Source organism: Dipodomys spectabilis, unplaced genomic scaffold (assembly GCF_019054845.1).
Source record: "Dipodomys spectabilis isolate Male_0828 unplaced genomic scaffold, ASM1905484v1 ptg000004l, whole genome shotgun sequence".
Classification (NCBI taxonomy): Eukaryota; Metazoa; Chordata; class Mammalia; order Rodentia; family Heteromyidae; genus Dipodomys; species Dipodomys spectabilis.
Genome location: NW_024870681.1, coordinates 6,648,901 through 6,663,503, shown reverse-complemented (window position 1 = coordinate 6,663,503; position 14,603 = coordinate 6,648,901). Strand labels below are relative to the sequence as shown.

General features: G+C 44.2%; 1 protein-coding gene across 2 annotated transcripts; it reads left to right on the top strand.

Annotated features, from left to right (window-relative positions):
- Positions 1-1,608: 1,608 nt before the first annotated feature.
- LOC122118450 (schlafen family member 13-like) lies at positions 1,609-14,603 on the top strand. 2 transcript variants are annotated; one of them, XM_042692373.1, is made up of 5 exons: positions 1,609-1,656; positions 9,310-10,397; positions 11,412-11,531; positions 12,701-13,430; positions 13,769-14,603. In XM_042692373.1, the coding sequence occupies exons 2-5, from the start codon at positions 9,326-9,328 to the stop codon at positions 14,559-14,561; spliced, it is 2,715 nt and encodes a 904-aa protein (XP_042548307.1). In that variant the 5' UTR covers positions 1,609-1,656; positions 9,310-9,325; the 3' UTR covers positions 14,562-14,603. The 2 variants fall into 2 exon arrangements, with proteins under 2 accessions (XP_042548307.1, XP_042548308.1); XM_042692374.1 differs by lacking the exons at positions 12,701-13,430; positions 13,769-14,603 and adding an exon at positions 12,416-12,554.

The window sequence follows — 14,603 nt, the reverse complement described above, 5'->3', positions numbered from 1 at the left end:
GTTTTATGTCTTTAGAGTTTGGCTTTGTGATCAGTGAACAATTCTCTCTAGTCTCTGCCAGTGAGAGGGTTGTGAAGTGTTGGCTTTCATGGGTGGCTATCAAAGAGGCTGGAAACACCAGACAAAGTGACAAATATGAGTCCAATCCATACAGGGATTTGTGGTCTCCATCTTTGTTGCTTGGTAAGTGCTGGCAAACCTATTTCTCATATTGCCCACCTGATGTCACGGGTTAGTGCTCTGCGATTGGACGCATCTTACATTCCCAGGGCCATCAGCAGACTTTGTCTTCATGAACACTATTATGATTTCTTATGACAACAAGGGTCTTTGCTAATTTTGAGAGTGAACTTCTTGGATCTTGGGAGGGCTACATCTTTTGAATCCTTTTGGGGTATACTTCTGGCATCTACGGCTCAGCTAAGGAAGGCTTACTGCCAAGGCAGAGGGGTTAGCCAAACTAAACAGGCTTACAGAGTAATACAAATGGCCCAACAGAAACTTGGTTAGCAGTGTGTTGAGGTCTACAGTGGGCATCTGGTCCCAATGCAATTCTGTTTCTCACCCTAAAGTCCAGGATTGGACCTGAGGGCACACAACCCCAGGCAGGTGGAAAGGTCCCAGAGCCTTTGGCTGTGGGATTGAGAAGGAAATGGAGGCTCAAATCTTTGTCCCGACTCCCCCCGCAAAAAAAAAAAAAAAAAAAAACCAAACCAAACCAAACAAAAATCCCACTACTTCCTCGGCCAGTATGGAAGGAACTCAGCTGGGGATCTGAGCCAGATCCAGCCAGGCCTGGAGTAAAGCCTCGGACTTGGTCCCGGAGGGTGGGGCTGGCAGGTGTTAGAGAGGAGAGAAAAGTGAGAATCCAATTTGTCCCAACTGGGAGCTTCCCCGGGGCCTGGGGAAGTCATTCATTTTTCGCTAAATAATCTTTATTCGTTATCTTACTGTAATTTGGACGAGTCGTTAGATAGACTGGGTGATGGATAATAGATGCTGGAGAGAGAAAGCGTAAGGATAGACAGCTGAGCCAGAGTAGGAGGGAAAAGAGAAAGACAAGAGGGGAGAGGCAGCAAAGGAGAACTAGGACATACCAGGAGCTATCAGAAGTTTGGTGCTTCTGGACACTTTTTTTTAGGGGGGGACAGGAAGAGGGCTGGACACTTTTAGGGGGTTGGAGCTGAGGTTTGAACACATGGTTTCTGGCTTGCTAGGGTAGGCACTTTTTCCTGCCACCCCAACCTTTTTTTTTTTTCCCTTTAGTTATTTTTGTTAGATAGGATTGGCTTTGGAGGGGGATTCACCTACCTAAATAGCCTCCCCCATATCTGGGGTACCAGGTGCATCACCACACAAGCCAGGCTTATTGGTTGAGATCGGTCCCGCGCTTTCTTTGCCCGGCTGGCCTTATACCTAGATCTATGCGCGCGCGCGTAGCTAGGATTACAGGTGTATCACTCAGTCCCGTCCCGGGAGGGAAGGATCCCCTCTCTTTCCCTCCCCACCCCCAGCTTGGTTTAAGAGACCTTCTGATTGGCTGGTTTGTCTCGGCGGAAAGCTGGTGGGTGGAGCCAGCCATTGGAATATCAGGATCGGTCCCCAAGTCTTCCCGCAAACTGCAGGAGGACCTCGACTCACCTGGAGCTGGAGAGGGTGAGTAAGGGGAGGGAGGCTGGGATCTTGGCTTCTTGTCGGGGTTGTTTAGAACTCCCGCCGTTTTGCAGACTTCCAAGATCTAGTCCACCAGATCCCCGACCCCAGAAGATGGCAGCAGACAGCATGGGACCAGAGCAGTAAACCAGGGAAATCCTCTGCATTGGGGCGGGGGTGGGGGGGGGAGGGGATGGGGTGGAGGGGAGGGGAGGCAGCTAGTTAGTTCTCCCTCAGTGCCAGATTCCCTAACAGGAGGGTGGAGAAGGGGACTCGGGGTTTGGGGGCCAGCCTGACTCGTGCACCTGTTTCCTCCCGGGCCCTGATGGAGTCCCTGGCCCAGCCAGCACAGGTTTCTTCCGGGAGGCAGAGCCAGCGAGGCGCGAAATCCTCGGATCCCAGGCTAGCCAAGGTCAGGTCTTAGATGCAGAGCGTTGGAAAGCCGTGGAGTCGAGGAACAACTTCTGCAGCTTGTAAAATTAAGATCCCTTCATCTGGGAGCATTTTAAGAGTCAGCATTGGAATTGCCATTTCCCCTATCAGAAGTTTATTAAGTTGCTGCTGGGGTACTGAAAGTCAAGACTTAGGAATGCTATTTAAAAGGGGCACGAGCTTGGAGCGTTCCCTGCCAAACAAGCCTAAAAGTGTAGGAAGTGAACGCCCTGGAGAAGGGCGCTGAAGTTGTGGTTTCAGTTTTCTAGCATGTTACTTGGCTAGCTCTTCAGTTCCCCTTTTGGGCACTGTCCCTGAGTCGCTTTATGGTTAAGGCTAGAGCTCTACTACTTGTGCCACAGAGCCATTTCCACCTATTTTTTTTTTTTTTTTTTGAGTAGTTTATTGGAGATAAAGGTCTCAGGGGAACTTTTCTGCCCAAGAGGGCCTCAAACCGCAATCCTCAGATCTCAACCTCCTGACTAACTGGGATAACAAGAGTGAGCCACCAGCGTCTGACTTTCAGTTTCCTTTCTGTTCAGTTATGAGGGTAGCCATTCCCCAACGGTCCCAATTTTCCTAAGACACAAAGAGGTTAATAGCCACTGTGTCACACAGCGAAGAAGTGACAGAGCTGGGATTTGAATTAGGCATTTCAGAGTCTCGGTTTCTGAATACTTCAGCATCTCTATGTGTATCTTTCTGCCTATTAGGTTTTTTTTCTTCCAAATGTATAAGGAACGATATCTTAGCCCTACAAGGAAATCTGTAGGAGGCACAGGTTGCAATTATCCTTTGAACCCAAGGGAAGTGAAGAGTTTCCTGAGCATTTTCTGTTGGAAAAAAAAAAAAAGTCAAAATCTGGAGCTGGAGATAGGTGAAGGTGACGTTTTGAATACAGTTACATGCGACAATGCACCGGTTCATATTGCTTAAATATTATAGCACTGAGAAAATAATTAGCTTTGAAGGCAGATTTTGGTGGAAGAAGATAACAGGTACTACTTCATTGTGGAAGCCAGATATACACAGGAAAGTTTTGAGAAAATTATCCTGTGAACCCAGCAGAACCAAGGGCTTTTATTGTTAAAATTCTTTGATAAGCTTCCTGAATTATTCCTCATTATTCTGTATGTCTGTGCATACATATGTGCACATGCGTGTGTGTACATGTGTGTGGTAGAACTGAGCCTCTTACTGTCACTCAAAGCTGGTGCTCTACCACTCTACTTGTACCACTTGAGCCATAATTTCATTTCCAGTCTTTTGGTGATTAATTGGAGATAAGAGTCTCACAGACATTTCTGCCTGGTATGGCCTTAAACTGCTATCCTCACATCTCAGCCTTTTGAGTAGCTGGGATTATAGATGTGAGCCATCAGCACCTGTCTGGATTCTCTAATTTCTATCAACTTAGTCCAATTGTATTTAGGTTTCCAAATGTATAAGGAACGATATCTTAGCCCTACAAGGAAATCTGTAGGAGGCACAGGTTGCAATTATCCTTTGAACCCAAGGGAAGTGAAGAGTTTCCTGAGCATTTTCTGTTGGAAAAAAAAAAAAGTCAAAATCTGGAGCTGGAGATAGGTGAAGGTGACGTTTTGAATACAGTTACATGCGACAATGCACCGGTTCATATTGCTTAAATATTATAGCACTGAGAAAATAATTAGCTTTGAAGTCACATATATCAAATGAATGTTTTACAAATAAGAAGGATGTTTTGGCAGTATTGGAATGCAGAATAGAGTGGTGAGCATAGAGATTTCAAAGCACAAGTGAAAACAAGGCAAAACGGTAAGATCGCGACTGTGCCAAACTTCATTTTGTCTAACCAATTTCTTCTAAGTGTTCTCACTGCTCAGTAATCTTCCTCGCCTTTCACCTGTGACAACACCTGCTGGATCTGTCCTCAGTGATAAGTCCGCACTCATGAGCAAGGATTACAATTTCAGATCTTTAAGGCAGATGGAGTTCAACAGGAATGGGAAGTAAGGCTGTGCTTGGAATGCTTTTTGTTTTGTTTTGTTTTGTCTTGTGCCAGTTAGTCTTGGAGTGTGAACTCAGACCCTGCGTACTGTCCCTGAGCTGCTTTTGCTAAAGGCTATCACTCTACCATTTGAGCCACAGTACCACTTCCAGCTTTTTTTTTTTTTTTATTAGAGATAAGAGTCTCACAGACTTTCTTGACCGGGCTGGCTTTGAACTGTGATCTGCAGATCTCAGCCTCCTGAGTAGCTAGGATTACAGGCATGAGCCACCAGCTCCCGGCTTAGCTAGAATGCTTTTTATAGGCTGGATATGTCCCTGATGGTTTCAAAATGGCTTTTAAATTTACTATTTTAATTTTTCAAATGATGATACTAGTTGTCTCTTGACTGCATTAATCTTTTAAAACAACGATCTTTTTTGGTGATACTGGGAGTTAAATTCAAGGCCTCACAATTGCCATGCAAGTGGTCTACCCCACTCCTGTTCGTGTGCTTGCTTATGCTTCTGATACAGAGTTCCTGCTAACTGTGATGCTCTTTCTGTGTCCCCTTCCTGAGGAGCTAGAATGATAGATTTGCACTACTATGCTTGGCCACAACTCTTGCTCCTAATCTATCAAAGTTCTCTTCATTTGAAAATTTTCTTTCTCTTATTTCCTTTATTCAGTTCCATATTTCACTGAGCTTTTTACTTTCTCCCCCTACCACCCTCACTTCCTGTCTTAAAGCATTTTCTTTTTTTTTTTTTTATTGTAAAGATACTATACAGAGGGTTACAGTTACATGAGTGAGGTAATGAGTACACTTCCTCTTGAACATTGTTTTCCTCCCCTCCAGTGTTTTCCCCCTACCATCCCCTCCCTCCCTCCCTTCCCCGAGGTTCTTTTTTTTTTTTTTTGATTGTGGTTAAGTGATTACACAATTCCCGGAAATTCACAGTATTGTGGAATAATGATGCTCATTTAAAGTTCATTCTAACTTTCCTGGAGCAAATTGTCTATCACAGTCTGTAATATATAACGGTGTTCACATGTTATATACCCTATATGTGATCAGCATCATGGGGATATTTAGTAGTGGTTCAACCAGATGAGTGGGAGTTCTTTGTTTCTTAAGTTCTGTTAGTTTTGTCATATCACCTAACATTTTGGATTTAGCATCCACTTATCAGGGAGACCATGTACCGTTTGTCCCTTCGTTCTTGGCTTACCTCGCTCAACATGATTCGTCTTAAAGCATTTTCAAATGCATAGTCTGTATTTCAGTGACTTCTGCGCTAAAATCTTTCACTTCCTGCTCTGCTTTTTTAGTTTGAGTGGAAAGTTAGCTTCTTAAAAATGTGTAATAATTTTCTGGGCACTGGTGGCTCAGACCTGTAATCCTAGCTACTAAGGAAGCTCAGATCTGAGGATCACAGTTAAAAGCCAGCCCAGGCAAGACAGTCCATGAGTCTCTTAAGAATCTCCAATTAAACCAGGCACTAGTGATTCACATCTATAATCCTAGCTACACAGGAGGGTGAGTTCTGTGGATCGTGGTTTAAAGCCAGCTCAAGCAGTAGAGTCCATGAGACTCTTTTTATTTGGGGGGGGGGGGGTCCAGTCGTGGGGCCTGAACTCTGGGCTTGGGTGCTGTCCCTCAGCTCTTCAGCTCAAGGCTAGTGTTAGGTTTTTAAAAAGAGGTAGCCAAGTAAGAACAGCACCAGCATGCACGTGGTATTCAGGTAAGGGGTAGGTTTATTCAGTAGACCTGCTGGGAACAGGCAAGGTTGGCACTCCACGTGGCTGGGAAAGGCCTGGGAATGAGAGAGAGCTGGGAAAGAGAGGAAAGAGCTAGAAAAGAGCAGAGAGAGGGGTGAGAACAGTAGCACTCACGTGGTATTCAGGTATTCAGAAGACCTGCTGGGACCAGGCAAGGTTGGCACTCCACGTGGCTGGGAAAGAGAGAGGAAAGAGCTAGAGCAGAGAGAGAGCAGAGAGAGAGCTAGAAAAGAAGAGCAAGAGCAAGAGCTAGAAAAGAAGAGCAAGAGCAAGAGCTAGAAAAGAAGAGCAAGAGCAAGAGAGCTAGAAACGAACAGAGAGAGAAAAAGAGAGAGTCTGGGCCTGGGCTAGGCCTTATGTAGGGTATGGGCGGAGAAAGGTGTGGCCACATCAAATTCAGATGTGACCTCAGCGGATGCAGGCTGGAATGTAAGGTCCGCTCCTGGATGGCAAGCAGACTCCACCCTCCTCGCAGCAAAGTCTCCACCCAGTACCTGCGTTACCTAGGCAACTGAGACACCTGGAAGAGGTCACATCTGAATTTGATGTGGCCACACCTTTCCCCGCACATACCCTACATAAGGCCTAGCCCAGGCCCAGACTCTCTCTTTCTCTCTCTGTTCGTTTCTAGCTCTCTTGCTCTTCTTTTCTAGCTCTGTCTGCTCTCTCTCTGCTCTAGTTCTTTCCTCTCTCTTTCCCAGCCACGTGGAGTGCCAACCTTGCCTGGTCCCAGCAGGTCTACTGAATAAACCTACCCCTTACCTGAATACCACGTGCGTGCTGGTGCTGTTCTTACTCGGCTACCTCCTTTTAAAAACCTAACAGCTAGCACTCTACCACTTGAGCCACAGCACCATTTTTTGCTTATGTGGTGCTGAGGAATCGAACCCAGGGCCTCATGCATGCAAGGCAAGCACTCTATCACTGAGCCACCTTCCCAGCCCATCCATGAGACTCTTATCTCTAATTAACCACTAGCAAACCAGAAGTGGCACTGTAGCTCAAAGTGGTAGAGTGCTACCCTTGAGCAAAAGAGCTTGTGGATAAGTCCCAGACCAACTTCAAGCCCAATGACCACAACCACCAACAAAAAAGAATCTCCAATCTAGAAGTGAAGTTGTAACTCAAGTGGTAGAGTACCAGCCTTGAGCAAAAAGTTTAGGGACACACATCCACAAATCACCCAACAATAAATGCTGGAGGGGAAGTGGAGAAAGAAGTCTATTACACTGCTGGTGGGAATGTACACTTATACAACCACTTTGGAAAGCAGTCTGGAGGGTCCTTAGAAAGCTAAAGATTGACCTCCCTTATGATCCAGTCATACCACTTCTAGGCATCTACCCTGAACAACAGGAACCAATATACAAGGACATGTGCACCTCCATGTTTATTGCGGCACTGTTCACAATAGCTAGGATATGGAAACAACCCAGATGCCCCACCACAGATGAATGGATCCAAAAATTGTGGTATCTATACACAATGGAATATTATGCAGCCATTAGAAATGACAAAATAATGGCATTTGCAGGGAAATGGGTGGAGCTAGAAGGAATCATGTTGAGTGAGGTAAGCCAAGAGCAAAGAGACAAACGGTACATGGTCTCCCTGATAAGTGGATGCTAAATCCAAAATGTTAGGTGATACGACAAAATTAACAGGACTTAAGAAACAAAGAACTTCCACTCATCTGGTCGAACCACTACTAAATATCCCCATACTGCTGATCACATGTATGGTGTATATGTGTACACCGTTATATGTTATAGACCGTGATAGACAATTTGCTCTAGGAAAGTTAGAATGAACTTTAAATGAGCATCATTATTCCACAATACTGTGAAATTTGGGAAATTATGTAATCACTTAATCACAATTAAAAAAAAAAAAGAACCTCGGGGAAGGTAGGGAGGGAAGGGATAGAAGGGGGAAAACAATGGAAGGGGTAACAATGCCCAATAGAAAGTGTACTCATTACCTTACTCATGTAACTATAACCCTCTGTATAGTATCTTTACAATAAAAAATAAAAAAAAAAGTTTAGGCCCTGAATTCAAGCCCAGGATTGGTGCATGCACACACACACACACACACACACACACACACACACACACACGCACGCGCACACACACACACACACACACAACATATAAAAGAATAAAATAACAAAACTCATGTCCTACTTACCTCTTGAGTTTTAACAGACTTGACATTTTCCGTATTTGGGACAGCTTTCTCACTTTCTCTCACATTCTCAGTTTAAGCAATATAAAGTTTTCTTAATTCTTCATCTTTATACTTATACATTTCTGTGTTTACTGTTAACTTCTGGTGGAAAATCAGGAAGCTTCCTGTGTATCCTTTTACTATAATGAGATACTCAGAAAAAAAATGTTTATTGTAGTTCTAGCTCTAAATATTTTATTAATGTTATTCCATTCAAAACCTGTTCAGGGGGCTGGGAAGGTGGCTCAGTAGTAGAACGCTTGCCTTGCATTCATGAGGCCCTGGGTTTGATTCCTCAGCACCACATAAGCAAAAAGAAAAAAGCTGGAAGTGGCGCTGTGGCTCAAGTGGTAGAGCGCTAGCCTTGAGCTGAAGAGCTGAGGGACAGCATCCAGACCCAGAGTTCAGGCCCCACAACCGGGCCCCCCCCAAAAAAAAAAAAAAAAAAGAATCAAAACTTGTTCAGGTTGAGCGCTGGTAGCTCACACCAGTAATCCTAGCTATTAAGGAGGCTGAGATCTGAGGATCACGGTTCACAGCCAGCCTGGGCAGGAAAGTCCTTGAGACTCTTATCTCCAATTATTCACTAGAAAACCAGAAGTGGCACTGTGGCTCAAGCAGTAGAGCATTCACCTTAAGCTGAAGAGCTCAAAGATAGTGCCCAAGCCCAGAGATCCAGCCCCACGACCACCTATAACAACAACAACAAAAATCACACCTTCAATCTGATGGCTTCACCCAGCCAATCCCAGTACATCCAGGAGGTCCTGAGAGTTTTACTCAACTATAGTCTTCAGATTAGTTTATTCCTTTCCATGCCCAGTGTCACACAAGATAGCAAATACTAATTTCATTAGCCCCATTTTGGCTAATAGACTGATGAGTCTATTGCTTTGATTTGGAACATTTTAGATGTAGACTCAGTATCTCCCAATAAATGGATCAATAAGCTGTCTCAATAAAAGTGTCTCAATAAAAGTGTCTCAATAAAAGTGTCTCAATAAAAGTGAGACCATGGGGCTGGAAAGGTGGCTCAGTGGTAGAGTGCTTGCCTTACAAGCATGAGGCCCTGGGTTCGATTTCTCAGCAGCACATAAGCAGAAAAAGCCAGAAGTGGGGCTGAGGCTCAAGTGGCAGAGCGCTAACCTTGAGCTGAAGAGCTGAGGGACAGCGCCCAGGCCCAGAGTTCAGGCCCCACGACTGACAAAAAAAAAAAAGTGAAACCAATGTTTCAATCCTTTCAGCTGTAGGATCAACAACATGCAGAGAAATTCTTGCTCCCTGGTGGTGGAACCATATCAACCAGACCTTGTTATCGATATAGGAAAAATAACTCTGGGTGAAACAAACAGAAACAATTTGCAAGGAAATCAGAAACAGCAGGAGAAGGAGACACTTTTACAGGCTGCGTGTGCTCTGTTAAACTCCGGAGGAGGAGTGATTCGGATGGAAATGACAGAAGAAGTTGAACACACTGGGGAGCTGGGACTGGACCTGGAAAAGGCCTTGAGAGAGCTTATTCAGTCTTTAGATTTGGAGACTTTCTTTGAAACTAAGCAATACAGGGCATATTTTTACATTTTTGTTAAATCATGGAGCAGTGGCTCTTCAGATGGTTCCTCTATGGCCAGAATTTGTAGTCTGAGTCCTTCGTTGTACCGTAGATCTGGTACCTCTAAGTGGCCCATGGACTCAAGAGCTGCATTTGATTTCCTGAAGACTAAGAAAGAGAGAGCAAAACAAAGTATTGTCCACACACTGAATGAAGAATCTTCATCCAGTAAAACTCTAAGAGTTGCAGAACAGGACATCTCTGAACCAAATTCTGCTTTCCATGTTTTCCAAAAAGACTGGCTTGCATTCCAGGAAACTCTGTCTTTTCCTGAGTCTCAAACAGTAGAGTTTAAACAGTTCTCCACAAAACACATCCAGGAATATGTAAAAAATATAATTCCGGAGTACATCTCTGCATTTGCCAACACTGGGGGAGGCTATCTTTTTATTGGAGTGGATGACAAGACCAAGAAAGTCTTGGGATGCTCAAAAGACAAGGTTGATCCTGTCTCTTTAAAAACAGTGATAGATAAAGAAATTTCCAAGTTACCTATTTTCCATTTCTGCTCTTCAAATGCACCAGTATCCTACGAGACCAAGGTCATAGAAGTACGTATAGTGAGTGAGCTGTATGGTTATGTCTGTGTGCTAAAAGTAGAGCCATTCTGCTGTGTGGTATTCTCAAGAGCTCCCAGTTCATGGATGGTGGAGGAGAAGAAGGGCATCTATCCCCTGACAACTGAAGAGTGGGTAAGAAGGATGATGGATACTGACCCAGGTAAGAGGCAGAAAGCAGCACCTACCTCTCTATCCTACCTCTTGGGCTCCCCGGTGTCCTTCATTCTCTGTGGCCTTGAGCTCTTTGTGTCCATTGAAATTTCCTTTCTCTGTATTCCCAAGGTTCTTATATACAGGAAAGTTTCACTGGGTGAGAAAAAGCCAACATCAAATATTTTTATGAATGATGATTTTCCACAAAAGAAGAAGTAAAGGAAACTCATATGGAAACAGATTTTTGTCTATTGTTTAAAACCGTTGAATGCAAATTTGCTAGAGCTTCATAATAATGATGACTTTTGACCTCAGGTTAAAATGAGCCCAGATGTGGCAGACAAGAGCCAACACTGGGAGAGGTATATTTCAGTTGGATTTCTGGGGTGGGGGGGTTTAAATCATCCAGTAATTAGAATTTAAGGTGAACGTTTTAAACTCCACTCTGCTTAAACAAAGCTATTCTAACATAGAAAAGGGAGCATTAAACTGAATGAGGAATCACAGTCCTATATTGGAAAGAAGGAGTCAGATGTGATGGTACACATTTGGAATCCCAGCACTCAGGAGGTAATAAGAAAACTGGGACATGAGGGTATCAGAATAAAGCAAGGACAGAAAGCAAACTCAACAGACCAACTTTATTTGGGAGTGAAGCCTGGGAAGGGCGACCAAGTCTCCTTCAGCCTGGCTGAAGGGGAAATGGTACTTCCCCCCTCCCTTTATAACTAGGGCTCTTTAAATATTAGGCAGAAAGTGTGAAGTCAGGTGGGATAGATGGAAGCAGGGTTGGGTGGGAGAGCAATTTTGACTGAGGAGTTTCAAGGTCCTAATAGCATCTATGTTTGTCAGGAGCATCAGTGTCAGATGTGGCCCAAGTTTCAGGCTCTCTTCCAAGAATACTGGATATGTTTGTTGAAGGTGAAGGTTTGGTGGTAAGCTTGACAAAGAAAGGAAGAAGTGTCTGGCTTATTGGCCAGGTTAAATTCTGTGTCAAGGGTTAGTTGCTTTCTTCTTTCAGAGTTGCCTGAAGCTTTTGAATCCCAGCTGAGTCTATCTGACAGTCCTCCAAGCTGCAGACCGGTGTATTCCAAGAAAGGTCTGGAACATAAATGTGATCTCCAACAGAATTTCTTTCCAGGTACGAGTGGCCAATTTTTATTTAGGAGAAAGAGATAATTTAATACTTTTGGTTAAAAAGAAATCCATAGAAAATTGTGTACTGTAACTCCAAGTGAGTAAAAGAATATACACGTGTACAAAGCCACATCCAGAGCTGGGCGCCGGTGACTCACACCTAACTACTCAGGGCCTGGGTGCTGTCCCTTAGCTTTTTCACTCAAGGCTGAGCTTTACCACTTAAGCCACAGCTCCACTTCTAGCATTTTGGTGGTTAATTGGAGATAAGAATTCTGTAGACTTTGCTGCCTGGGCAAGCTTCAAACTGTAATAATCCTCACATCCCAGCCTCCTGAGTAGCTAGAGTACAAGAGTAAGCCACTGGCACCTAACACTTGTCAGAAAGATTTTTTGTTGTTGTTGGTCATGGGGCTTGAACTCTGGGCCTGGTCACTGTCCTCAAGGTGAGCATTCTACCACTGCACTACTTCCGGTTTTCTGGAAGTTTATTGGAGATAAGAGTTTCATGGATGTTCCTGCCCCAGCTGGCTTTGAACTGTGATCCTCAAATCTCAATTTCTTTTTTGTCAGTCATGGGGCCTGAACTCTGGGCCTGGGCGCTGTCCCTCAGCAATTCAGCTGTAGACTAGAGCTCTACCACTTGAGCCTCAGCCCCACTTCTGGCTTTTTCTGCTTATGTGCTGCTGAGGAATTGAACCCAGGGCCTCATACATGCAAAGCAAGCATTCTACCACTGAGCCACTTTCCCAGCCCCAGCTCTCAATTTCTGAGTAGCTAGGATTACAGGCATGAGCCACCAGCAATATCAGAAAGATTTTTAAACATTACTCTGTAAGACTCTGAGATGCAAGAGTAACTGTCATACGTGTTTTCCACTTCTTTCAGCTCAATAAATTCTGTATTAGTTGGAATACTCTGACCTCCATAAGATAACAGAAGAGAATTGTTTCAACCCCCCAATAAGTTTGCCCAGGGCTAGTCTGGCCCTGGGAAGATACTCATGGCCACTGATATGGGTAAAAGACAGCATCACAAGGTGAGGGGTAAGGGGAAGTCTCTTAGATTGTATTACCTTAGATTGCTTAATCTTCCCTCTTAAATGTAATATGTGATTCATAGAAAGTAATACTAACACATCTTTCAAATCTTCTCTTTGATTCCCCCATCTAGTGAGGCCAAAACAAGAAAAAATCAGACATTCTCCTGAAGCCCTCTGGGAGGAGCTGTGCAAAGAACATGAAGGACTGGAGGAATTAATAGGCCAGCAACTTTCTCCTTCCACCTGGGGAATTCTGATAGTCTCGAGAAGCTGGGCTGTGGACTTGGGCTTGCAAGAGAGGCAGGGAGTCATCTGTGATGTGCTTCTCATTGCACACAACAATCCCCCCATACTCTTCACCATTCTCAGGGAGCAAGAAGCAGGTGGACAGGACTACTGCACCTCCACTGCCTTTACACTGAAGCAGAAGCTGGTGAACATGGGTGGCTATACCGGGAAGCTGTGTGTCATGGCCAAGGTCCTCTACCTGAGGCCACAGAGCAATGCAGAATCAGTGGAGGTGTCAGAATCTCTAATAGATTACCCCCTGTCCTATAACCTAGCAGATGCCCGGCAAATGGAAGCCTTGCTGCAGGCCCTTGTGATTGTCCTGCTCAGCTTTCCATCTTTCCTGAGTGACCAACTTGGCTGTAAGGTATTAAACTTGCTCACAGCCCAACAGTATGAGATTTTCTCTAAAAACCTCCGCAAGAACAGGGAATTGTTCATCCATGGCTTGCCTGGCTCAGGAAAGACAGTCATGGCCATGAAGATCATAGATAAGATCAAGAATGTGTTTCACTGTGAGTCAAATCAAATTCTCTATATTTGTGAAAACCAGCCTTTGAAGAACTTAATCAGGTAAGATATTGGCTCTACGCCTAGTTATGGTACGTAATCTGGGTTGAACTTTTTTCTGCTAAATCTTCCCTGTCCTCCCCCCACCCACTTTTTGTGTGTAGATGTAGATGTTGGGGCTTGAACTCTGGGTCTGGTTGCTGTCCATTAACATTTTTGTCAAAACAGACATCTTGCCACTTGAGCCATGGCTGTACTTCCTGTTAAGTCCCCTTGATCATTAAGAATGGAGTGGTAATATGACTGAGAGAACACTACTGCATTCCAGGGAGCAGGTCACAGGGATTTTCTCTCTTTATTTAGTTCCACCAAACCTGAGTATGTCATTTTAACTGTTTTAGTGCAAAAAAAATTTGCCAGGCAGTGACAAGAAAGACCTTCATGAAGTATAACTATGAAGAAATCGAACACATCATCATTGATGAAGCTCAGAATTTCCGCACTGAAAATGGTCAATGGTACAGGAAGGCAAAAAACATCACTCAGAGAAAAATGGATTGTCCAGGAATTCTCTGGATATTTCTAGACTACTTTCAGACCAGTCACTTGTGTGATAGTGGCCTTCCATCCTTCAGAGCCCAGTATCCAAGAGAGGAACTCAGCAGAGTGGTTCGCAATGCAGATGTGATAGCCCACTACCTACAACAGATAATGCAGAACATCAGAGAAAATCCTCCAACTAATATCCCCTGTGAATCCCTGCAGATGTTTCTTGAAGTTGAAGGGGTTCAGGGTGTTCCAGGCAACTTAAAGATTGAACACTTGGACTTAGAGAACATGGTGAATTATGTGTCAACGAAGTATAAGGATTTCTTGAAGAATGGCTATTCTCCCAAAGACATTGCTGTGCTTTTCAGCACAGCAAATGAAGTGGAGATATATAAAAATATGTTTTTAAAAGAAATGAAGAAGAGAAAAATTTCTCAGACCAATGGTGCATCCATATCTGCCAGTCCCATATTTGATAGTATCCGTAGATTCTCAGGCCTAGAAAGAAACATTGTGTTTGGGATCAATTCTTCGGTAACTGAGCCAGCTATTTACTACAATCTTCTGCTCTGTCTGGCTTCCAGGGCAAATCAACATCTGTATATTCTGAACCTTATTGATAGCAATCCTAAGCTCAAGATATAATAGAGGCAAAATAGTTGGTCTAGGGCTGGGAAGGTGGCTCAG